We start from the raw sequence: 26,688 nt of genomic DNA on the forward strand, positions 1-26,688 counted from the left end.
TTTGCGATGCTCAGAGGGCCTCTGCCTGTACCTCTATCCACAGCCTCAGGGGTGTGGTGGCTGCTCAGGCAGGAGAGAGTGGCCCAGTAACAGATAAAATCCTTCCTATAACCTGTCCAACATGAGAAAAACAGGCCACTGCCTATCTTTAAAGGAGAAAAACAAATTAGAAAGGACCCCAAATACCCAGTAATTCCCAAATACTATTTGAGCCTGAGACTTGCAAAATATTTAAGGGCAGGAGATTTCCCTTCATAATGCTTGGCTCGAGTTTAAGCAAGATGTTTTCTTGATCTTATTCCACCTGATAGCCTGGAAAACAACAGGCCCCTGAAGCAGGAATCTGAAGGTTGTTTGGAGTCTCCTTTTGGCCTTGTCACTGGCTAGCTCGGGATTCTTTGTAAGCAAAGTACCTTACTTAGCCTCTGAGGGCCTGGATTATCCAGCAAGACAACCCTAAGGGGCCTTGTAGCCCCTGCCATTCTATAAAAAATGCAGGTGGCCGCTTAGGTGCTAATGAAGGGAGGTCTATGCAGGGTTAGGCACAGCCACAGATCAACTTCAAACCCACAGGCATGCTGAGACTGCCAGGGTGGTTACTCTAGTGAGAATCATTAGCCCTGAGGGCCTCCATTTTCTCAGGAGTATGAACATTTGCTGAACAGAAAATCCTGGGAACAGAAAATCCTGGAGCTGGTGCCATTGAATACCCTTCTCTTGAACTCAGCACTTCCCATTCTGTTAGTCAGGTCTCCCGGGAGCCATGGGAGAATTCCCAGGAAGCATGGAGCTCGGGGCCCTAGGCACTGAGCCCTCTTCCCCTTTACCAGGCCATGCCCCGGGTCTCCCTCCCGGATTGAGTGCAGCTGTGTCTTCAGCATGAATGGCAGGCTCACAGGCACTCTCTTCTGAGCATTTTCATCCCTGACTAGTTCCACCTCTGTGTGGGGCTCTGCAGGTTGGAAAGAACACGAAGTATCAGACGCAGCCCATGGCCCTGGGGACAGGTGTAAGGGGTAGAGGGGGCTTTCAGTCTCTTACCAGTTCAGACTTGGGTCTTTTCTGAACTCCTTAATTCAAATTCATTGAAAGCATTGAAATTTCACTTGTAATTAAAGCCCCCCTCTCCAAATTTTGCATCTTCTCTTATACCACAGGGGGTAACATGTGTCATATGTCAGTTCTCCCTCTTAAAGCCAAAAGGCATCTAGAACAGGGTAGGGTACAAACAGTAGTACCTCTTCTGCAATACCCATTTCTCAAAGTTTTGTTTTCTTGACCAAAGCAGAAGGGGAGAGAGTCAGTGGAATATACCACATTCATTATGTAAATCCACGTAACTCTAAATCTGTCCAGTCATATGTTTTCCAGGCATTTTTCTCCAGGGGAAGTAATGAGTCTGTCTTTCATACCTCTTTAGGCTTTTTTACTTCCTTAGCTGGGTCTTTAGAGGAGTTGAACCACTTGCCTCTAAGAGAGTTTAGAGTAATAAACATCTTAGCCAATGCCAGAAATATTTTTCAAAAGACCAGTGTATCTTTCAGAACAAACAGTTTTCCTAAGAGAACATATTAAACAACCAGTGAAAGTGGTTCCATCTCAGGAGGCCTCCAGAGTGACTGTAGAAAGTGGCTCTGTCACAACCCCAGAATCACTCTGGGTGAGCTCCAGGTTTGGGGTGCAGGGGAAGGGTGGTTTCTGGGCAGTGTGCTCTTGGTTGGAATGTAAAAGCAGCAGGGTTTGGAGGGAGAGAATGAATATGTATATATAATATGTATCTATATGTTTATACACACACACACACATACACACACACACACACTCACACAGAAGGTTTCTTTCTTCCCCATATTCAGTCATTTGCAGAAACTCGCTTTGGACTTTCTGCCTTGCTGGAAGTCAAGTACTTACCTGGGTTTGCTTTCTTGATCCTTTGCAAAACCCCTAAAAGGTAAATACATATTAGCACCATTTTTCCAAATGAAAAGGACAAACAAATTAGTTTTGGCAGTTAAGGCTTTACTAGAGTTCACATAGCTTATAAATTCACGCAATGTAAAAGCATGGTTTTAACTGCTAGTTGAGGGAGCTCTGTACTTCAAACTGCCTTGGGGCGGGGCGGGGGGAGATGAAGGGTTAGTGAACACTGATGTCTGTAATTAAACCAACCACCTGCAGAAACTAAATCTGAAAAATAGAATTTTGTTCAGACAAGCAACTATCAAAATCAGTGAAACTCAAGAACCTTATTAAAGTATTGGGTGGTGTGCTTTGCTTTAAAGTTGGGAGTATTACTGATCTGAGCATTACTGGTCTGCATAGGAAGGCAGCCAGCCAAAGGGGCCACCTCATGGGTCCTCAGCTCATTTTCCTGCCCTTAGTCAGGGGTAGTGTGATTTGCTCCTGTGGCTTGCTTTGAAATTATTTACCACATTTTATACCAGTCCTGTGAAGACAAAAGAGGTACGGTAGGAGTAATTTTTTGTGTATTTTAAAGTCAAAAATAAATTCCTGCAATAGTAATGACAGTAATGGTATCAAGTCAGCTGCTTTTCTAAGAACTTCTCATAGCCGCCTTGGGATCCAAGTGCTATTATTATCCTCATTTTATAAATGAGGAAACTGAGACACAGTAAGAGATAGTAAATGGAGTCAGAGCTGTGTTCAAACCTGGATCTTTCTGACTTCAGAGCTCACTGTGCTGTACTGCCTCTCGGGAGCAGGCGTTTCCCAAGTCCCAGAGAAAGTGGAGTCTGACCCCTAGTTACATGACAAGTCACTGGTGTAGGGCCTGAAGGACACATATACAGAGAGAACTCTCTCTCAAAACACATTTCTGATGGGAAGCAGTCCACGCCTTCTGGGCAGCTTCCTAGATCTGTTTACTCTAAGAAATATGTTTATGACTTAGGCAAAGTACAGGAAATCATGACTTGCAGACTGGAAAACTAGCCAAAAAAGAGTGTTCTCTGAGCAAATAGGCATTCGTGGGGCTGTATAGGTGGGTTTGTGCATACGTGTGCCTGTGTAGAAGAGGGAACCGGAGGAAACAGGACCAGGGATGCCAGCTCAGGTTTTCTAGGCTTCACCCCACCAACAGAGCTAATTCAAAAACTTTCTTTCCCTGCAGTTCTGAAGAGTTGAGTGATACTGTGCTTCTCTCTCCCCAGACAAGCCAGACCCCCCAGCCGGCACACCTTGTGCCTCTGATATCCGGAGCTCCTCACTCACCCTGTCCTGGTACGGCTCTTCGTATGATGGGGGCAGCGCCGTACAATCCTACAGTGTCGAGATCTGGGACTCAGTGGACAAGATGTGGAAGGAACTAGCCACATGCCGCAGCACCTCATTTAACGTCCAGGACCTGCTGCCTGACCGAGAGTATAAATTCCGTGTGTGTGCAATCAATGTGTATGGAACCAGTGAGCCAAGCCAGGAGTCTGAACTCACAGTGGTGGGAGAGAAACCTGAAGGTAAGCTGCCTTCACTTCATCACCAGCTTGAAATAAATGTGCATGACTTACCTTATGTATGTAGAAGCCCGTACTGAGAGGGGTACAGAAGAACTGGGATGTCATCGATGACTGGCAGCATCTTGTGGAATTTTGATTTCCCAGGTAGCGATGTTGAGCCATACTTTAAAAGTACATACGACCTTTCAAAAAAACATCGAACCAGTAATTTTGGGACACTGCCACCAGAGGGTGACAGTGTGCTAATCGGGAGCAGAACCCTGGCAGGAAGAAGCTCAGACCTCCAATTTCAACATCCCTCCTTCTCTTGCACCCAAATTTGAGTGTCTACTCAGTGTCAGGTTCTTGGAACACAAATATAGATAAGACAAGGAGCTTAAAATTTAAGGAGACAGTCATATAGCTAGCTGGCTGTAATGAGATAAGCTGCGTCCCCTTCTAGCAGTATAAACAAACTGCAAAGGAGACGGCAGAAAGCATGAGTAACTTTGCCATAGAGGTTGAGGAAGGCTGCTTAGAGGAGGTGACACTTACCTCGAGTCTTGGGAAACGAATGGGCTTCCATGAGGCAGGGAAGAGAAGGAGGCAGCATTCCTCACAGAGGAAACAGCGTGAGCAAAGGTACAAAGTGTCGGAAATGCATGGCTTTTTGAGAAGCTTGTGTGTGGCCAGGGCATATGGTGCGTGAGACAGAACAGGAGGAAGCAACACTGAAAGGGCAGTTCAGGTAAAATCGTGAAGTTCATCAGAGATCTTTGGGCAGGGGATTGATGCGATTAGATCTTTCTTTTTTTTAATGCAACCTAATGTTTATTTGAAGTAACATACAGACTCTAGCCACAGACAGACCCATGCGTTCCTAAGACTTAAGATTTTTGAAATGCCACCTTTTTTTGGATTAGATGTTTATTTAAATTATTCTTATGTAAGTTTCAGGTGTACAGCATTATTATTCAACATCTGTATGTGCTACGAAATGATCATGACCACAAGTCTAGTTTTTTAGAAAGTGAATTAGAGGAAGAGTAGAGTTTTGCTCCTCTAAGTATGGTCTGAATCAGAAGTCTTGGGATCCTGGGAGTTAGAAACACAGACTCTCAGCGCCTCCCCGTCCCAATGCTCTTAGTCCCTTCCGAACCTTCCTTTTAACATCATCCACCCCACCTCTCCCTATGCCCACCCTGCACAGATTTGTATGCATATGAAAATTTGAGACGCCCTAGAGTGGAGGAGGGAAATGAGGTTGGAGTCAGTGAGACACCAGTTGGGCCTCTGCAGTATAGTCCAGGAGAGGGATGGTAAGTAAGGACATGAACTAAAACCTCAAGAGGTAGAATTGACCATTCTCTATGCCTTTTTTGGATAGAGTTGAGGGGAAAATTAGAAGAGTTTAAGATGACTTCCGGTTCCTGGGTTCAGTAACTGAATACAAATTTGAGAGCCATTTAGAGGTTTATTATTATGATTCATAGTGGCTAACAGGTATTAAGAACTTGCTATATGCTAGCAATGTGTTAAGGACTTTACATGCATCATTTCATGCATCTAACTGAATGAAGTAGATACTGTTATCCCCATTTAATAGGTGGAGAAATGAGGTTTAGAGAGGGGAAGCTATTTGCTCAAGGTAACAGAGCTCATAAATAGTAAGTCGAAGCTTAAACTCAGAGCTGACTGACCCAAAACCTGTGCTTCTTTGGTTAAACTGAAAGAGGAGGTCAGACTGCCACCCATTGACATAGAAGTTAGATACAGGGAGTCCGGGAGAAGACGGAAGTTCTGGTTTCAGTGCTGTTGTGAAGGGACACCAGGAGAGAGGTGAGCTTAAAGATGTGAGGTAGAAGACTGTGAGACACTAAAGGCCAAGAAGCTGGATAGGGCACAGGTCCTGCAGTCACCTTATAACCAGAAGCGTAGTGAGTATAGAAATTGTCATCACAATTTGACACCTCCTTTAGTTTTAAAAATCAGGAGTAAAATAGATATTAAAACTTTACTTTCAAATTAAATGAGGGACTCCATATAGAAGGTTTGGAGGACGCCCAAAGGTTTGGAGGATGCCATGGAAAACACAACAAATTTATAATTTTGTCAGTGCAGCCCTATCTTGGGGGGGGGGGAGGTGGAGATTTATCCAGTGAGCCCTAGAAATACACGGACAGAAGCAGCGTGCACTGTGAGGCATGGATCTGGTCCCCAGGATGGCCCCAGCTAGGCCTCTTTGCAGCTCTAATGAGGCCCCCTAGCCACTCACAAATGTCTGCTGGGGAGAGGAAGAAACAAAAATGCCATCTGCTGCCCTTTGACACCCCCCTTTGAAATGAGCAGAGTAGGGAGAAGGCACATTAGAGTGGGGGTACCAGGAGAGGAGCCGTAAAGTGTGGCTCCCAGGAAGCCTGGACAGAGGCTCCTAGGGCTCTAGGGAGAGTCTACAGAGAAGGGAGGCTGTAATCTGTAGGTTCCAAGCAGGTGTCCTCTCTCTTCTTTCCTGTGACCAGCTGAACCCCCTCTGTGGTCGCCAAACTGCTCCTGGAGCCCATCCTAGCTGGGAGCAGATAAATGGAAATGTTGAGGAGAGGCCCAGGCCATCCAGGGCTTCCAGGCTGGAAGCTGCCCCCACCCCCAGACCCAGCTGGATTACACAAGGAAGAAGAGGGGCAGAGGCAGAACAGTTGGCCAGCTTTAGGCCTGAGAGTCAGAAGATGGAGGGGCGGTGGGAGAGAGGGGTAGGGGTTGAAGGTTCCAAGCGAATCCCTCTGTGGGCTGCCCAGATGCTTGTTGGTTATAACTTGGGCAGGTCATCTCTCTGCCTGGAAAGGGAAATGGCTCTCAAAGGAGCAGGGTATGCATGTGCATGTGTGTGCACATGTAGGGGTGGGATGGCCTAAGTGGTTATGGCAGGTCATTTCTGTGGAGCCCAGTGGGATAGGGTGGTCATCAAAGAGGCAGTGCCAGTGAACCTCCACTGAAGCCCAGCTACTGTTCGCCGTCACCTTCCCCGCTGCCACTACTGCCCCTCCTGCCTCTTTCTGCCTTCGCTACATTAGTGTTGTTTAATCCTGACCTCTCACCCTTGTTGGCACCTTATGCCAGAGTTACCCCTCTGACTAGGATCCCTAACTCAGCAGTTTCCTTCCCTGTCTTCCCCAAACTGAGTAAACAGAGCCCCTGCCTCATCCAGGCAGGTCTGGATCAATACTCCTGCCCTACTCAGCCCTAACTCTTAAACCCACTCTGCCCTTGCTCCTGATCCTAATTTGTTCTAATGTGTAATAGTTGTTAATGAACAGCTGTGATAAAGGCTTCTTGCAGAGTTGGAGCTTCCTTGCAACCCAAGGGCAGTTAGAGCAGAGCCCAAAAGGCAAAAGAGCGGGAGATGAGCCACCCACCCTGCCCTAGGCTACAGCTGTGCTGGCCTGCAGAGGCCGTCTCTGGTGCTGGATGCCCTCTAGTGCCCAATGGGGATAAAACAGCCCTCCGTCTCAAAGTAACAGCTCTTTGTCCAGGGCTGACTAGAAAGGTGTGCAGTGTGAGGGTCTTGAATGCTCAGCTGGTCCTCTCCCAAACACCAGTCCAGGGCAATGAGACTCATCTTTCTGTAGAAATATCTCAGAACCATCGTCCAAATAGTTCTTCCACTTAGCTCTTGGATCTCATAGCTCTTTCTGAATAGAAGATTTTTTTTTTTCTTTTTTAATGCTTTGTTGAAGTCCCTCCTACTGCAATTTAGCTCCTTCCTTAGTGGAGAGATGGAAACACAGTGGTTACCTCTCTCATTACTACAGTCCTTTATGCTTGAAGAGGTTGGCTAATTGAACTGTGGTCTTTCCCCAACTCTTCCTTTGCTCCTCCCCAAATAGAATGGCAGGACGAGAAGAAAAAGAAGAAAAGCAACCGTCTCAGCCTGGAGCCTTGGCCCGAGCTTCCCACAAAGTAAAGGTTCCAGTGTATCAGTGAGCCAGAAAGAGGGGTGTGAATTCCCTGAGAGTGATCTAGGGCCCCACAATCAGAGTATCAGGAAAGCATTCTGTGCCTTTATTGCCAAGGAGGGAGGCAGGAGGTGAGGGGCAGGTGCAGTGTTTGCAATGAGAGCAAGAAGTCTAGCTCTTTGGTTTCTAACTGGTGAGTGAGGGAGAGGCCAGTTCTACATTTCTGCTCTCTTCAGGGCGAACTGGGGAGTACCCCCTGGTGGCAGGTCACCCTCGTGGCTCGCAGCACTGATGCTGCTCCTTCACTAAGAAAGTACGGGTAGTTTCTCATAAAGATGACAGGCCAAAAAAGCCCGCATTCTCTTTTTCGTCCTGCTGCTCATCCCACACCAGCAATCTGTCACAGGAACAAGAAGACAAGGGATGCCTCAGCAGGGTCAAACCCCTGTCTCAGATAGGGGCACCACAGGTCAGGAGCCTCCCTAACAATAAAATGTTATTATTACTATTGTTATTTTGTGTCTAAGGCTCAGTTCAGTGACTGCCATCCACCAGTACTAAATTAATGATTTTTTAATTAATTTTAACCCCTTGCTTCCTTTAAAGCCCAGTTTGAAATACCACTATTGAACTAACATCTGTTGAACCTATTTATTGTTCTCATGATACCTCTCAAGATATGAGTTCCATATGCCTTCCTCCTACGTGAGGCAACACCAAATTGTTCTCTTAAGTTACAGTATTCATTAGGTGATAAAAGTCCATAACTCTAATATCATCCTTGGCAATTGTGATTTTCTTTTTATCTTGTCTGCTTTAGACTTCTTTCCCAACCAGAGAGGCCTAGCCTTTTCTGATCATCCTCTCATGGCAGCTCTTCTTTTCAATGGCCCTGCATACCAACTCTAGCTCCATCTTGACTTTCTAACTATCAACAGCCAGAGTTCCAGAAACAGATGGCCCCAAGCTCTACCATGAGCAGAGTGATACCACCTGTTTGTGGCCAGTGCATGTTTGCCCCATGACGGCATGCCGTTGGCCAGAGCAGTGGGTTGAGGAACTGGGCTCCCATGCTTGGCTTTTAACTAGATACCCTAGAGCTTGTCACCCCTGAAGGGTTGAATGATTAAATTCTTCCTGAACACATGACCCCATTCCTGCTTCTCAGGTGCATTCTGGTCATCTATGGATTTGACAATGTCACTCTCACTTCCAGATAGGTGATTTAGAAGACTTAATCAGTTAGGCTCATGTCCCGGCAATATCTATGAAACCCCTCCACTAATCTGAGAGTCCTGTCTATCTGATCCTTTTTAATTTTTCCATAGCATTTTCCTTTCTGTGACAAAATATTCCTCCCACTCATGTTTAGTTTTCTAAACTAAACTTCATCAATGCCATTTTAAGAATTCTAAACAAATAACAGCCTTTCTTGCTCCTGTTCAAACGCTTATAAAATCCTTCAAAGCTCTGTTCAGCCAGGGGTACTTACTTGTATAAGGAAACGTGTTACTTTTTCTCAGATTGCCTGCTTGGGTGTTAGTAGTTCGTTCTGCCCTTGGCCTAAGAGAGAAGCTCATTGTCTGAAGTTCCCAGATGCACCTTCTCCATCGCATACATGCAGCTCGCAAAGCTCCACACACCCACACACAACCTCTCCTGACTTGGCAGTGTCCGGTAACCCCTCCACCCTGTCCACTCTTGCCTTCCTCCTAGGAGATGAGCCCTGTGCTGTTCCCTTCCTTTCCTCAGTCCTATTCTGCTGGGAGTTTCAGCAAATCACATCCTTTTCCCTAAGGCTTATTTACACACACACACACACACACACACACGCACACACAATTACACCTTTTAACTCCTTGTACTCCCTCTCTAACTTCTCTTTGTCTATCTCCTCAGCAAACCTTCCTTGGTTCCATCTGTCAGCCAGAACACAGCTCACATCACAGCTGCGGGGCACAAAGCACATTACAAAGCATGGCATCTAGTGCTAGCCAGGGACCGCAGAAATTACCTAGAAATACAGCTCCTTCCTTTTACAGATGAGGAAACAGTGGGAGGTCCAGAAAGGGAAAGGCACTTAGCCAAGGTCAAGAAACCAAAGTGGCCCTACAGGGACAAACCTATGCCAAAGCAAAGGAAAGCCTCGAGTTTTGATGTGGATGTGTTGGATGTCCACACACACACACACACACACACACACCCTGACACATCCATGTTGCAACCAGCATGGGCTGCCTATGTCCCTCTTCACCATACCTCACAAACACCTTTCGGTTGCATTGTGACATCACCTACCTCCTCAATTTGTGTTTCTCATTTCCTTTAAGTCACAACTCGGGACCTACTTCTTCTGAGAATAATTGCTCTAACTTTATAATTGCCCAATTTTGTGTTACTTCCCTCCACTGTATACTGTGATATTGTGTGCTTGATTATATAACACTTATCATGACTATTTCAAGTATATGTGTTTTTGCCTCTCCAACTAAGTTATAAGCTCAAAGAAAGAAAGAGATTATGCCTTTGTGTATTTTGTTTTGTATACCCACAATAACTGGCCAGATACTTGACACATTACTACAATTCTGTAAAAAATGTTCAGTAAATGGATAACTGGATTAGACACCAGTAGCAATCATAAATTGCTGACTTTCAAGCCAGAGCAGAAAGGGACTGCCGTAGTTGTGTATGAGTTCTGAAAGTCAGAGGGACTAGAAGAGATATGAAGAAGGGTAGGTGTAGGGCACCTGTCCCTAACTTTTTTGGCACCAGGGACCGGTGCTCCTATGAGAATCTAATGACTGATGATCTGAGGTGCAGCTGCGGTGGTGATGCTAGCGCTGGGGAGCGGCTACAAATACAGATGAAGCTTTGCTCACTTGCCTGCCTCCTACCTCCTACTGTGCAGCCTGGTTCCTAACAGGCCACAGACCAGTAGATGGTAGAAGATGGGGCCGGGTGGGGTGAAGATGCCCGTATCTGCCAGTGTGCACATGGGCCTATTGCAACGTGGACTGACCAACCCCATGGTGATGCCCAGACCTCTGGACTTGGTGGTCCTGTACCTGGGAAGGCTGAGTTTTGCTCTTAATGGTCCTTCAGTACTAATCACCTCTGTCTTCTCTGGTCCTCCTTATCTCCCCCAGAGCCGAAGGATGAAGTGGAGGTGTCAGATGATGGTGAGTGCTGGCCACCTGTCCTCAGGAGGGCTCGAGGGGTGGAGGGGGGTGAGCGAGGGATCTGATGGCTCACACCCAACCCGACCCCCACCCTGCAGATGAAAAGGAGCCCGAGGTCGATTACAGAATGGTGACAGTCAATACCGAACAAAAGGTGTCTGACTTCTACGACATCGAAGAGAGACTAGGATCGTAAGTGGAGCGAGAAGCACCCTTTGGGCCCACAGCATGAGGGTGGTACAGGTCCTACTATTGAAGTTAATGCCTCATCTTCTTGTCTTTTCCTGGGTTCTGTCAACCCCCCAGACTGAAATTCCTGCAAAATCAGGAGGGATCGACTCTGTCCCCACCCCACAAAAGTACCACCTACCCACAGCTCTCATAGGAGCTGTTCGTGTGGTTTTGTGCTGGCCCATCTCTGTGAAAGGCTGGGCCGAGTCCTTCCTGTGCCTTAGTTCTCTACACAGGACTAAACCTAGGGCACTGAATCTGGATTAGATGGTCTTTAGGATCCTTCTTTTGATGCACAGAAGGCAGTCAAACCTGATCAGTGCTCACTGTTCAGCAATTCTAGCTTTAGTGCTTCAGTAAAGCACCCGCTCTTGAATTGCACAGCTGGCCATCACTGCTTACTTTACGAACCGTACACACTGTATCCTCTGGATCCTCCCTGGGGTATGGACCCCAAACCTGACCTCTCATCACAGCCAAGCTGTCCCTCCAGCAGCAACACCCCAGCTTACCTGTCTCCCGCTAACGCTGTGTCTCTGGAGGAGTATGGAGGTGGAAGAACAAAGAATGGGGCTCAGCTTTTATTCCCAGTGAGGGACACCAACCCCCTAACAGTCTGTGCCAAGAGCCTGCTCCATCAGTGGGAGCTATGTCAGAGGACCACCACAACCCCTCATGCCCGCAGTGGGAAGCAGGGGCCCCCCTGGGCCGTCTCCAGGGGCCATTGCTCTAGAGTGGAGAGGAAGGAAGGTGGCATTCAGACATTGTCTGCGTTTGGGGAGGACTTTCTCAGACTGACTTCATGGGTCCCTCTGCAGGGAAGGGGAGAGAATTCCATCAGCCATATTTGAGGCCTCACTAAGTAGATGACAGTTCTGAAACTAGGTGGGGATGCAGGGGCAGGCATAGGCTAAGGTTGATATGTGATGGGGAGAGAATAGGTTTACACTATTAAAAATGCACTTCATCGATCTTGAGCAGGGGCTGGCAAACATTTTCTGTAAGAAGCCAAATAATGGATATTTTAGGTTTTTTAGGCCAGTCTATGTTGCAACTACTGCTCTGCACAGTCAAGCACAAAAGCAGCCATAGACAATATGCACACAAATGGGCATGGCTGTGTTCCAATAAAACTTTATAAAGACAGGCAGGCCAGCCATAGGCCAATGTTTGCCAACCCCCATTTATTGGAAAGCTTGGCTGAATTTGCCTTTTCTCATTCTCTTGCTCTCTCTCTTTCTCTCTCTCTCTTTCTCTCTCTCTCTCTCTTTTTTTTTTTTTTTTAATTTTACAGTGGGAAATTTGGACAGGTTTTTCGACTTGTAGAAAAGAAAACTGGAAAAATCTGGGCAGGGAAATTCTTCAAGGCGTATTCAGCAAAAGAGAAAGAGAATATCCGGCAGGAGATCAGTATCATGAACTGCCTTCACCACCCCAAGCTGGTCCAGTGCGTGGATGCCTTCGAAGATAAGGCCAATATCGTCATGGTCCTGGAGATGTGAGTGGCCTGTTGCCCTGTAACATAACAACTGTGGGCCTCAGCCTCCTCATGTGTCTCTTCCACTGTCCTATCCCAGCCCCTCACTGCAGGCAGGGGTGTGACATGCAAGACACTCACCAGCCCATATGACCAGGTGCTGACCACTCTGAACAGGTTCATGCACATCACTGGACCTGGCCCACTGACCACCAGCCCACTGCAGTTCTTTGCTCATTTCTATAACAAACAGGCAGATCTTTGAGGATCTCTGTCCCCTTTCCACCCTCACCTCCCTATGAAAGGGCCAATCCTAGTCCTAGGCTACTTGGCTTCATTCAGGGCCATTCTGACCTAGAGATGGCTTTAGAATAGAAGGCAAGGAACATAGCAACTTCCTGACTAGCTTGCAAAAGAGAAAGGGGGTCCAGGGCTGGGAGCTCAAAGTATAGGAGTGTAACTTTTGCTCCTGCCCTCTTGCTGTGTTCTGCATGCCCCATCACACTTGTTTGTAGTCTCTTGACTTTTCAGTCACCAAATAATAGTGCTTTCTTTGCTGGGTTGTACACAGACAAAAAGATGGATCAGATGACCCACAACCAAGGCTTCCCCTTTCTACTGTTTCCTCTAGTCACATTCCTCCATTTCTCTTACCTCTGAACTGCTGGCATGCATACACACACACACATAAACACACACACACACACACACACACACTCATGAACATGGACACACATACAAATACAGTAAGCCGGATGCCCACCACAGTGTCTGTATTTTTTAAGTTTCTTTCCTTTACTAATCTGAATTTTTTAAATATATGATATTACCACATCAAAACAAACAAAAAAAGAACATATGCAATGAAAATCCCATTCCCACCCCTGTCCCCAATCTACCCTGTTTCTGCCCCACCCCCAGCACCACTGGGAACCAATTTTATTGGTTTTGTCCACATCTTTCCAAAGCATATTTATGAAAATGCAAGCATACATGATACATATATTTATAGTTTCCTCCCTTTTAACAAGAAGTTTACTCATACTCACAGTTCTACACGTTGCTTCTTTTTGTTCCACAGTTTTTCTGGGAGACAGTCACGAATCAGTAGCCAGTGAGACTCCTCATTCTCCCTGTTCCGTGGGAAACCATCGCGGGCATACACCACATACTCAAGCAGTTTCCTTTTTGATAGGAGGTTGGATGGTTTTCAGGCTTTTGCTTCTACAAACAAGCACTGTTTGTAACCTTGTCCATACGTCTTTTCCTTCATGCCTGTGTACATCTGTAGGATGTGCACAGAAGTGTGGGATCAGAGGGTATGTGCATTTGAAATTTGGAGAGAGATTGTGCAGTTGCCTACAGCATCCTTGAATTGCTTCTCCCCAGCTTCAGGGATTCAGCCCTTTGGCAAGGGTGCTATCAGCATCTTGGTGTTCTTTCCCAGGCAAGGTGAGGACAGTGAAGCGCCCCCAAGCTTGAAGTGTTAACCCTTCCCCTCACTCTGAAAACATTTTGATGCGTTCCTTTCGGTTTATGTTCCGTAGGAAAGGCAGTAGTAGTTAATGGCACAGACTTGAGTCTGATAAACATCACCTCAGTCCCAACTCTGCTTCTTACTTGTTGTGCAAGATACTCAACTATGCCAACCCTTTGTTTTATTATTTGTAAAAGTATATAAACTGTCTCATGAATAATATGGGGATTAAATGGAATAACGTATGGCAGGCGCAGTGCTCTGTAATTGAGAGTTATTCTTAGTAGTATGATGCATTGACTTTTTCTGTACCCTGATCTTTTTTTCCACTCAAGATTATGTTGTGAGCATTTTAACACCCAACTAGGTATTGTGGAACAAATCCTACTACTCAGGTTCTATTACTTGTGAGAGGTGATTTTATCATTATTAAATCCTACCAGTGAAGAGATGTATTTGCATTAGGCTCCCTTTTGCTTTTAAAACTAAAATTCTGTGGAACTGGAAAAGTTTCAAAGAAAATCTTCATTCATACCTTAAACTGTTTTCAGCCCCAGACTCAAACTTACCTCCCCATCACCAGGAGACATTTGGCCGTGTCTGTGGCCTCGCTTGTTACACCCTCATAGTAGCCCTGTGGGCTGCAGCTTTTCCCATTTATCCTAGAACAGGTTGCTTGGTCCAGGCAGTGTGGTCATGTAGAGACATGTGAAGATGTCTTATCTTTAGAAGTTAAACCTTGAGTGAGTTCATGAGGGGGCGTATGGAGGGGGCAGAAGGCAGCTCAGCCTGGGTAAGGCCAGGCAGCATGACCAGTGGGCAGAATACCATACTTAGCTTGGAACTGAGAGTTGGCAGGCTAGATGGAAAATGTTGGGAGAAAACATAAGAAGGCTTCAGCTGGTCTGGCTTTCATCCCTCTACCCCCGCACCTCCCCCAAGGACAGGGGCAAGTCTGCACAGATGCCAGAGGATTTGCCTGCACTTGGGTAAGGAGCTTCCCCCCGATAGGAACTCAGCCAGAGAAGAGGGAACAGATTCATACTTGACCTGTAGTTCCCTTTCAGCTTAAATGGACTTGGCCACTGAGAGCGTAAAAATTGGCATTCGACAGTACAGTTTGCTATTCTCCTTATTTGATGGAGAAACTGAGATTAAGAGGACAACGCCTGGCGATATAGAAAAATGAAAATGTATTCCAGAGTCTGTGCCTCCAGTTCAGCTGCTTCAGATACAGTGAGAAATCAAATTAGTGTGTCGTCCGCCTTTCTGACCTCTGATCACAAGACAAGCCCCCATCACTATAGCAGCATTGCTCTGAGACTGGGGTGCTCCCAGGCTTCCGGCCTGGAGTCTGGGTGTGTCCTTTGGGAGTGCTTATGACATTCCAAGAGGTGCTGAGATCCTGCGCACTAGAGCAAGTGTGCAGTTTAGGCTGAGTCATCCATGGCCCATCTCACCTTCGTACTACTATTGGCAAAATTTACCAAAGAATATTTGTCCGGCCACTATGAGACAAGGAGTTAGAGAATCTGGTTCTGAGTTCCCTGAAGGGGAAATAAATTTGATCCTTTGGGATTAAGTAGCCTTGGTAGTAGATATTCATTCACTCACTCACTCACTATTAATTTATCAAGCACACATTTCCTCTGGTCCATTCTTGGCCCTTGGCCGTATCCCATCTCTGTGGGTGATGGCTCTTTCCAGCCAATAATTTTCACCCATAGTCTTGAGCATTTTGAATAGAAACCTGTAGTACCATTAATCCTATTTTTGTAATCCTGTTCATCCTAGAAAATGGAATACAGGAACAGTTTTCAAAATATATTAAATATATTTGAATAGGTTTGAACCTATTTGAACATATATTAAATAGATTACCTCTAGAAATGCAGCAATAATTATCTCCATGGCTCTAATTTCTACTACTCATTCCTCAGACATTCCCAAGGGCACTGCAAAAAATGGTTACTTGCTTTTTCCAGAATATTTTAAATTTAAAAGTGAACATTTTGCTGTACCTTGTCTGTGCCAGGTATGGCCAGGTGTAAATAAGGGTCTAGAGATGGGCCAGACCTTTTCCAGACATGTTTACAAACAACTTCAAGGCAAGTCAGACTTGATACAAAAGTACAGAGAGAAGGCTGTGGAAACCCAGGGAAAATACCATTCATTTCATATGGGAACATCAAAAGTGATTTCTCAGAGGATATGCATTTCATCTGCCTCCCAGGAGTGGTAATTGAGTAAGCCAATATTCCCCAAACTTACCTGCTCATAAAAACGACTTGGGGTACTTATTAAAAATATGAATCTTCATATCTTTCCCAACATTTTCTAAATCAAAATCTCCAGGAGTGGAGCGTGGGAGTCTGTATTTTCGACAAAAGCCCCAACTGGTTTTTTTTTTTTTTTAAAAAAAAAAAAAAGATAATTAACATCATCGAATACTTATTTTGTGCCAAGCACTCTTCTAAGCACTTTAGGTATATTAACTTACTCAGTTTTCACAGTAACCCTGTAAGGTGATGCTGCATCTTACAGATAAGGAAATTGAGGCACAGAGATGTTAAGAATCCCCTGTAACCTAGGAAAGGAGATTAGATTGACTTGAAGCCGGGGTAGGGCTTGAGAAGAGAGGCACCACCTGCTGGCCGCCCAAAGATCTCGGTTGTTTCTACTGCGTGGGTTCCAGCGCTCCCCAGCGGCTACTAGCTCAGACTGACCTTTCCCAGTTCAGCCCTTTCAGACGTGAAAGTGTTTGTCATGTGTTGATGGGGGTTGACAGAGGCTGTAATGTGCTAGGCTTCACGGTGTGTCTCTGTCTGTCCCTCAAGGATCAATAACAAGATCCACTTGGCCCACTGCAAGTTGTCAAATGATAATATGTGCTGAGCACCTACTTTGTTGAGGCACGACGTTTTACAGAATTTCCTTTATTCCTAACAACTCTATAAGGAAACTGGAGCTCAGAAAGGTTAAGAAATTTTCCCAGGGTCACACAGCTTGTAAAAGGTAGTGACAAGATTCAAACTCAGCTGTTTCCCTTCTTATGATGACTCCCCTTAGCAGGGGAAGGCCCTTGGAAGAAGACTGACCCAAAACAAAGCCCACCCAGCCTTATTCAGCCAATGGACCTACAGGCCATTGTAGAAAAGCGCTTACTGATATCTGGATGCAGTGAGCAAGAAAGGTGGGTAAGAGAGCTGGGATGGAGGAGCATAGAGGACCCATGAGACTCAGGCAGTGAGGCCGTGTATTTGCACTGAAGGGCTGTAGCCCTTGGAGCAGTCCTTAGCAGAAGATGCTTGCCATGGGCCCCAGAAATAACATGGCCAGGATCCAAAGTCTATCCAGGCAGGAAGGATGTACTACGTTTTCAGCCTGGACAAGGGAGGAGATGAGACAAGTTATAGTTAGAAGGAGTAAACTGATACTATAGCCAGAGGAAGCAAATCGATCACAGCTATAGTGAGTTACAGCCAAAACAAATTTGCCGAGGCTTATTATTGAAGATAGTTTTCTGTTCCTATCAGTATTATTTTTAAGCTTTGATTCTGTATGACTAAAAAACACACCTAGAGTACAAGAATGATCCCTTACACATCTACAGTCATTTTGGAAAAGAAAGCTGCCTGGCGATTACCCTTTTGCTAAGAAGATCATATCTGGATCTCTCAGTTCATGACCATCTCTAAAAATGCCCAGCCTAGATGTTTCTCTAAATCCCCAACAGGTTAGTAGTTGACGGCAGAGTCCCTAGGCAGGAAACCAGGAGGCCCAGGCCCTTGCACACTGGAAGACCAAGACCAGCATAATGGGGCAGTGGCCTGAGACTCAGGAAGCTGCAGAAAGTGTCCAGCACCCCCATATCCCGGGTTTTCCTCACAGTCTCTCTGACTGCCAGCACGCCATTGGTCAGACTCCCTGCCAGCCTGGGCTCTATAATCCTGTGGTCTGACCATCGCCCCCTTCTGTTCCCATAGTGTGTCAGGGGGTGAGCTGTTTGAGCGCATCATCGACGAGGACTTCGAGCTGACGGAGCGAGAGTGCATCAAGTACATGAAGCAGATCTCGGAGGGAGTGGAGTACATCCACAAGCAGGGCATCGTCCACCTGGACCTCAAGCCTGAGAACATCATGTGCGTCAACAAGACAGGCACCAGGATCAAGCTCATCGACTTCGGTCTGGCCAGAAGGCTGGGTAAGGCCAATCCACCTCTCCTTTTGTCACCAACATGTAGTGGCAATGCTGATGGCCGTGTTTCACACACTGGATATTAGAGAGAATGTATAGTATTGGAGCTAAAATCAGAGACCATGAAGATAGCTAAGGTTCAAATCCTGCCCCTGCCACTTACTAGCTGTGTGACTCTCAGTCTCAAATTCCTTATCTATAAAATGGCATAATAGCAGTACCTGCCTCACAGAGTTGTTAGGGGGACCAAATGAGTTAATGTAGGTAAAACAATAAAGTGCTATGTGCATAGTAAGCACTATGTAGGTGTTAGCTATCTACATCTATCTACCTATATTTCTTTATTATGCCTCTTATATTTTCTGTGCTGGTGGCTTTAGCAGATGGTGCTTCCTTACATTTGCATCACACTGTACAGTTTCCAGAGCACTTTCATATTCTTTCTCTCATTTGAGTCTTGCAGCAATTCTGTGAGATAGGCAGGGCAGATTTTATGAGACCCAATTTATAAACCAGAAAACTGAAGTTCACAGTAGCTTTGCCCAGTGGGTCCCACCACGAGTTAGAGGAGGCACGAGGGCTGGAATAAGGACCCCAAGACCCAGTTCAGCCTTCTGAAGCAGCTCTGTTATTCCTACGCTGGGGTAGGAGTGTAATGATGAAAGGTGGTCAAGGCTTTTGTACCCAGCCCTGAGGTATTTTGGTGAGTGACGACTGCCTTACACACTGCCTATACTCACCCTGCCTTTGTAGCTCTTTGACATCTCAGAAATTGAAGAAACAGCTTCCCCCTGCACCTCCTGACCATGACCCTGTCAACAAGGAGCCTGAGGGCTGCCACAAGCTGGCCTTTCTTTTACTGCCTTGCTAAAAGCTAATGCCACATGGTAAATCTCCTCCCAGAATGCTCACTCCTTGTTAAGGCCATGTGAGTCATAAAGGGAAAGGTGAGGGAATGAGGTCCTCGCAGACTGTGACTTGCCTGGTGATGGGTGACTAGATACTGGGAAAATGTGCCTGCTCTGCCCTCTCCTGCTGAAGGCACAGTGTTGGGGCCACAGCTGGTGTGCCTTTGGACAGGAACCACTAACAGTTTAAACAAATAGGGTGCCACTGACCTCGGGTGGATAAATCATTCCACTTCCCTGGGCCTCCCTGTCCTCCTCAGTAGCATGGGGGTCATTCTTCCCTCTTAGATGTTGGGAGTATTAAATAGAAAAGTCTTTGTAAAGCAAGCAGCAGGGTTTATAGGACTTCCTGAAAGTTAGAGATTATTACCAAGCACAAGCCACAGCCCCGGCCTCAGGGCACTCATTGGGGAGACAGATACTGGGAAGAGTGTTCAGGAGCAGGGGCTTTAACAGCCTCTCCTCCACCGCCCCACCGTACTGAAGACACTTGAGGTGAATATGTGGTTTGTCCATTTCACTTTTTGTCAGGGTCGCTGGTGTATTGATGCAGGGAGACCAGTGTCTGTGTGCCATTCTCCAAGAAGAGCAGCTTAGGGCCAGTACTTGTCTGTGTCCCTCCTGGGTACACAGACGAGGGCATTTGCTTATGGGTCGACTCCTGGGATGTTCTGGTGATTGATCTCTCTCTATTATGGTTACAGAGAATGCAGGGTCTCTGAAGGTCCTCTTTGGCACCCCAGAGTTTGTAGCGCCTGAAGTGATCAACTACGAGCCCATTGGCTATGCCACGGACATGTGGAGCATCGGAGTCATCTGCTACATCCTGTGAGTCTTGGGGTACACAGGGGTGGGATGGAGAATCCCACAGGAAGGACCCCAAGCCGCCCTGACATTGAGGGGGCCAGGGTGGCTCATGATGGGGAGTCCTCCCCAGAGTTAGGAGGGTGGCATCTTAAGTCCTGGCCTGTCCTCGTGCTCCCATGAGGTCAGCATCCCACATCGCACTCCTATAGGAACATCTAGCTCCACACAGCAAGATCGGCATGTTGCGCCCCCTCACCATTCCTGATGCTGGCTAGCCTGGGGCCTTGGGTCAGGAGAGTGGGAATGTGGCCGGTACCATATAATGTATCTTCACTAGTATAGGTGGGTCTGTAGAGGAGGAAGAGAGACCAGGTGCACATCTCATCTGGGTGTCATTATTTTCTTCAAAGGACAGCACCCCATCCTCATTGCAGAGGGACCCCAACTGCCAGCCTCATCTCTGAGTCCAGTATATGGACCGATTAATAAGTACTTTTGATGATAGAACCTTCAGCGAGGCCAGCAGACAACAGAAAGCCACACAGTAATTAGAACTGGGAAATCTGGTGGAAAATATGAAGTCATTTCAGTTAATACTGGAGAAAAAGAGAAGAGAGGCCAGTAACCTGGACCAGTGCTTCCCAAACAGTAATATGCATGCATCACTTAGGCCTCCTCTCCTTAGATTTCAGGGTCTGATTCAGAAGGCCTGGGGGACCTAAGAATCCACATTTCTAAGAGGGTCCAGGTTGCCAGTGGTGCCGGTTCAAGGACCAAAATGAGTATCTGGCTCTAGAACACATCCTCTTGATGGGATCGTGCTGGTTTAATCTCTGAAGACCCAAACTACAGTCATTGGCTTCAGAGGCAGCCCTTGAACTTGTGTGGCAGCGTAGTTAAGGGATGGCCTCCAGAAGGTGCAGACATGCATGCATCCATTTTGAAAAAATATTTTTTTATTGTTAAAGCAAAAGGAAAAATTAAGCCTTTTCATAGAAAAATACCTTCTTTGACCCTTAGAGTCTTCAGACCCCAGTATGAGAAATGGCTCTAGATAATTGTGCTGTACAGCCAGGTTTTGGAACCATTGTTACAAAAGCTTTAGCAGAAGTAGAGCGATTTTGTGTGCAGTGTGGCTTTTTTGCATATTCAGGAGTTTTATTCTCACTGTGGCCTCTCAGAGAGTCATCCTCTACCTTGCCTGGTGTCACCCCTACCACCACAGCCTTCCTCAGAGCAGCAGAGAAGAAGGCCTCTGGCCAGGAGTGCATTTTTCTGCCTTTCCCTACCCCACCCATCTGAGAGAAAGGGAGCTAAATGAGTAAAAAAGGCCGCACCTGATTCTGGAGCCCTAGTTCCTTGGTAAATAGGGAATAGCAGGGCCCACCCAGCCTACCCCTTCTGGGGCTGCCTCAGGCTGGTTGGTGCTCACACTGGATCTTTGTCCCTGGATGAGACCCTGGACTCCTGAGAAACAGTCTTCAGTTAGCTCACCCTCTTCAGACCCCGCTGCCCTGAGCCCTGGCTTGGTCCCTGCATCCCTCTGCAGCCATCAAGGAGGCCTGTCTTACTATCTCCATTGGTTTTCCCACTACTGTGGAACTGAGATCATCAGTGACCGATTTCCATGCAGGTTCTTGTTTAATCTCAGAACAAACCTGAGAGTGGGCATGGCAGGGGTTCGATCTTCTTTTAGCATTGAGGTGACTGGGGCCAAGGAATCCAGAATGGCTTCCCACTTCTCACAGTCCTAGAGGGTCACCAGCTATCCCAGTTCACCCAGGACTGACGAGTTTCCCAGGATACATACAGGCCTTTCAGTGCTGAAGCAAGGGACAGACCTGGGCAAAGGCGGGCTGTTGATCTCCATAGTGGTCAGGGACAGAGAGCAGCGTCTAGACTAATCAGTTCATTTTCACACCGAACACACCCACATAACCCCTACCCAGATCGTGAACCAAACACCGCGAGGGTCCCCAGGGCACTCCTACTTTCCATCCCCCCAGCTAAAACTGTAATCCTCCTGTCTTATGTCATGCATTAGCTTTGCCTATTTTTGAACTTGATATAAACAAAATCATACAGAAAGGCGTATCTGGCTTCTTTTGCTTAACATTGATTGTGGGACCCTTTTGTGTCCTCGTGTGTAGTTGTAGACTGCTCACTCTCGGTGCTGTGTCGTAGACCACTGTGTAAACATCATCCTATTTATGTATCCATACTATGTTTGTGGGCTTTTAAATAAATTCCAGTTGGCGGTGGTGCAAGGATTCTGGTATATGTGTGTTAGAGAATTTATTTATACATTTCTGTTGGATATGTGATCTAGAGCTAGAATTACTGGGTCATAAGAGCACTTCATTTTAAAATGAAAATCTTTTCGGTGGCAGAATATAGTAATTTGGATGATATGTTATATTGCTTATTAGATTACTTTTAAAGCTAAAACCAAGAAATAGGGAAGAGCTTTTGAAATGGGGAGAAAATGATTTTGAAAAGTAGGGCACCAGCATGAAGGTATTTGGCCAGGGGGTTTGAGGATCAGGGAGAGGTATATATGGCAGGGAGGCAGGTGAGGAGCAGGCCTGAGAACTGCAGGTCAGCCCTAGGCAGTCTCCTCAGAGTCCTGACTCTCACACCCACCCACACTGCTGTGGGCCGCTCTGCCCTCTGGGACTTTCCTGGCTGGCTCTTACCATGAGGACTGAAGTCTGGGAGTTCTCCTGAGCTAGGGCTCTCAACAGAGCATGTGGTACTGAAAGCGACAGAGCCAGCCAGATTGCTTCCTGTCTGTCCCTGCTGTACAAAAACCTGGAGCTGTTTTTAGACAGAAAGAGGAAGGACAGAGCTAATTGCCTTCAGCTCAAAACAATTCTTATGCCACATTTTGAAGTGGGATGCTGGTCCCCTTCAGTTAAAAACTAGATAAAATTAAGAAAAGAAGTGAGTGGTTGTGTGTGTGTGTGTGTGTGTGTGTGTGTGTGTGTGTGTGTGTTATATAAAAAGATGCAAGATCTTTAGGAAAATTCTGGCAACAAAGAAAAGTCCGAAAAAGAAAATTTTAAAAAATTCTATAATATCCCACCACTTAGAAACAACATTACTGAACTTTCAACAGTCTCTTTTTCATCATTCTTTACACATATTCCCAGTTTTATTTTAGAGACTTAGTCTAACAGGGAAGATGCTGGGGGCTTCTCAGGCAGGTGAGGAGCCAGCCGGGTCCCAGCCGGTATTTCAGTTGGCTGGGCTGCCAGGAAGGAGGAACACCCGGAGGCCAGAGGCGAGGAGGCTTTCCCTGGCTGTGAACATTACAGAGATTAAGCCCTATCTTTGCAAGATTACAGTTCCTAATTAGGAAAGGAGGTTTATAGAAGGGGACCTTTCAGCATTCCACAGCAGGGTTGTTTGCTTTTTCTGCTGTCTTTTGGAGTGCTGCAGAACTTTTCCCTCTCTGATTCAAATGTAAAATGTAAAGACAGAAGGAAGCAGATGGCTGACAAGCAAGAGTCAAGCTGCTTCTTGATGGGGCTGACTTCGACCTGCTAAAGAATAAAAATTCAATGGAGTAAATTTGAAGATGGAATTGGCTTTATTGGACAATTCCAGCAGCGTCCCATCTAGTAAGTAGAGAGGTGCTCCAAGTGGCTGTACCAGATGGAAGGGTTTTATAGGCAGAGGAAGGATGGAACAAAGAAGTCCTAACAAAAGAAAAGAAAGGATTGTTTCAGGCCAGGTCCTCTTTTGTGGGGAAGGGAACAGCCAGGGGTTTTAGTCCTGCAGATCACCTTACTAGTGCTAATCCGGAAGTTTCATATTGACTGTTTAAAAGACACATTTCTGGAAAAGGCTGAAATTGCAATTAAGTCTTGGTTTGCTGTTGTAGGGGCAAATAACTCCATTTTGGACCTGTTATTTCTTTTTTCTTTAATGAGGCATACAGGATCACAGAGAACAGAGAGTTGGGAGCCCCTAGGAATTCTAGCCCAGTTCCCTTGGTGTATAAAAGGGGAAACTGAGGCCCAGAGAGGGGAAAGGAGTAGCATATAACAGTGCAGACTTGGGAACTGATAAACTCCCATCCTTCCCTCATTGTAATATGAACATCATAATGTGATCTCCATGCATTCTTACTTAAAATGTAAATCAGTATCTTGCTTTAAGACACTTTAACACCATCTACAAAAATCTGTCCTTCAAAAACACAAATGTATTGATTAGGGTGAGATGATTCACATACAAAAGCTTCCTTCTTTTTATGAAAGGTTTTACCAGAGGGTTTCTCCCAATGGCAAGCTTTCTTTGCAATATTTGTTTTATAAAACTTAGTGTTCAGGTATGGCTGTATTTCATAAGCTGAGGACTCTAAAATGCCAAAACAGCTCTAGAAGGGTTTGTTATTGTTTATGATGATGGATTCATAAAGATTGGGGGGCAGGAACATTAGTGAAGCCTCAGCTTAGGAGATTGATGGCTCGAGGCTCAGGTGGGGTCAGGGCAGCACCAGCTACATAATTTTGGGGGCCTAGAGCAAAAAAAAAAGGTAGGGTGACTTGTTCAAACATTATTAAGAATTTCAGGATGACAGCCGCAGAACATTAAACCAAGAGTGGGGCTCGCCTCAACGTGGGTCCCTATACAACCATGAGGCCCCCTCTGTACCTCAGTTTCTTCATCTGTTAAACAAACTGACAAGTTACTTGCATTATAGGGTAGTGTTCAGAGTGAGTTTATCCATTTTAATCTCTTTGTCCAGTGCCTGGCACATAGTAAATGTTTGAGGAGAAGGAAAATGTAGAAGAAAAGTAGAAGCGGTGACCACTTTATGGTTTAGTAGTCAGTTCTCCATTTTACAGAGGAATCTGTGACACAGAGAGATTAGGGGAATTGTCCAAGGTCACCCAGCAAATAAACAGGCTGTGCTCTTTCCTCCGCCCTGATACTCTTAGGGAAGCTTTCTGGTTGGGCCTAAATGCCCCAGACTCACTGATCTCAAATGTAGATGGATCACCAAACCCACATTGCTGAATCAGAGTCTACCATTCATCCACAAATCCCTGTGAGCACCCGTGTGTGCTGGGCCCTTTCGTTGGTGCCAGCGAGTATGCAGATACGAGATGGAAGGGAGCGGGACAGACAGGAGCAGCGATGGGTGCTTTATCCCACGTGACTGTCCATGGCGAGGCAGAGCAAGAGCATGGAGACCTTGGGGAACATTCTGTGGGGCAGAGCTGTGGGGCAAAGCTGTGGGGCAAAGCTGTGGGGCAAGGGGCCCTGCTGTGTACTATGTGGAAGTCATAAACTGAATTCCACTGCCTCAGCCTCACAGGCAGGTGGTGTCCAGAGGCACACGACACCCCAGAAATACAGTGAGCACTGAGAAGAGGCTGGACCACAAAAGCCTGGGGAGCCACACTGTCTGTTCTTTCCACTGGTCGAGGGGGAAGGGAGAGGCAGGCACAAGGGCATGTGGGGGTGCAGGGTTTCGCCAGCCCTCACCTTCGACCCCGTTAGCATTCACTTGTGGGATTCATCCCACACTGCCTTCCCTGCCAAAACCCCCGCCCATTCATCTGCTCCCCTGTTCTTATCCCCCAGGGTCAGTGGACTGTCCCCATTCATGGGTGACAACGACAATGAAACCTTAGCCAACGTTACCTCAGCCACCTGGGACTTTGACGACGAGGCATTTGATGAGATCTCCGATGATGCAAAGGATTTTATCAGCAACTTGCTCAAGAAAGATATGAAGTAATGAACTGTGATTTCAGTCTTTTCATCTTTCCCAGTCTGGACTGGTACCCAGAGGCAGGAGTTTCCCTTGCTTTTTGCAGGCCCCTCCTTACCTGAGGAGGGGAGAGTGGGCATCTTGAGTGTGGTGGGCCCCTACTCATCTCACGAAGCACCAAAGCCTCGCTTGGAAAGCAGCAATTGGCTGGATGCTCCAAGGAGAATGGCAGCTCGTTATATGTGGATAGGGATGGCCCCCTTTATTTTTCATGGATAGCTATGGCCAATAGAAGCCCCACTCAAACCTTAGCCCCTATTCAGAGTTATACAAGAAGTATTCTATTTGCGAGTCCTCATCATATCCCCAGACTATTCTGGCTTGGTGTTTTTCATATCTAAATTATTTAAGAACAGCCTGCCCAAATATGGCCAGGTACCTTTTCTCACTGGCCAAAGGCAGGCTGTGATCCCAGACCACTGGGCTCAGCCCTCTCCCAGTTCCATCTCTGTTCCCCCATAACAGTACAGATTGTGAGGTTCCCTCCCTCTTGGCCTGCCTAGAGCTACCCAAGTGGTCAGTGGATGAATATATAAACCGGTCGCAAATAGCCGGAGGCCAGTGTATTCGGGTGTATAGATGGCCTTAGGTCATAAGGATAGGTCAGATACCCAAGGCACTCAGAAGAATGGAAATTGCATTGCAGGGGGAGATTAGAGGAAGTGAGGCTACAGGGGCCCTTAGGTGTGGCTAGACAGCAGTCATTGCTAAGGACTCTCTTGGTGAAGAGAACCAGCTAAATTAAGTTAGGAGGTCAGAGAGGCTATGTGTGTATAGTAAGAGCTGGCCTATCTCTGGGGAGAGCATAGTGGGCATGTCAGGTGAGAGAGCACCTGGCCTGTTGGCCTCCTAACCTACTCTGTAAACAGGTGGCCAGGTGTGGCAGAGCCTGGCTTCAGCGGTTGTATTTGGCATTAAGAAGTAGTTAGTGATAAGCTTTCCCCAAGGAGGGTGGTGTTGAAATAAGTGGTATGCCAGAGGATGAGAAAGGGAGGAGCAGCCCAACTCCAGAGGTAAAGCAAGAGGCTCTGCATTCACCAGGTGACTTTGTGGCCTTGGTTTTGCCCTGTCTACCTGACCCACAGATTCCCCCTGAGGCTGAATATATAAAATGGTCACAAATAGCCGGAGGCCATTTCTTGCTTCCCTCTGGGAGAAATCATGTTTGGGACAGGAGAGCACAGTTGCTCAAGGAGCAGTGTTGGACAATTTCTGAGA

The 26,688-nt window shown here is 46.5% G+C and overlaps 1 protein-coding gene across 4 annotated transcripts in view; it reads left to right on the forward strand.

Annotated features, from left to right (window-relative positions):
• MYLK (myosin light chain kinase) overlaps window positions 1–26,688 on the forward strand; it is a 239,956-nt gene that overhangs the window by 201,514 nt on the left and 11,754 nt on the right. For all 4 annotated transcript variants that reach the window (XM_016159354.2, XM_016159352.2, XM_016159353.2 and 1 more), the window contains 7 exons: window positions 3,171–3,473; window positions 10,552–10,584; window positions 10,683–10,776; window positions 12,110–12,313; window positions 17,756–17,973; window positions 19,580–19,703; window positions 25,281–25,433. In XM_016159354.2, the coding sequence (XP_016014840.2) occupies window positions 3,171–3,473; window positions 10,552–10,584; window positions 10,683–10,776; window positions 12,110–12,313; window positions 17,756–17,973; window positions 19,580–19,703; window positions 25,281–25,433 (1,129 nt within the window). The remainder of the gene's footprint in view (window positions 1–3,170; window positions 3,474–10,551; window positions 10,585–10,682; window positions 10,777–12,109; window positions 12,314–17,755; window positions 17,974–19,579; window positions 19,704–25,280; window positions 25,434–26,688) is intronic.

The sequence above is a fragment of the Rousettus aegyptiacus genome, unplaced genomic scaffold (assembly GCF_014176215.1).
Source record: "Rousettus aegyptiacus isolate mRouAeg1 unplaced genomic scaffold, mRouAeg1.p scaffold_m13_p_4, whole genome shotgun sequence".
NCBI classification, from domain to species: Eukaryota; Metazoa; Chordata; class Mammalia; order Chiroptera; family Pteropodidae; genus Rousettus; species Rousettus aegyptiacus.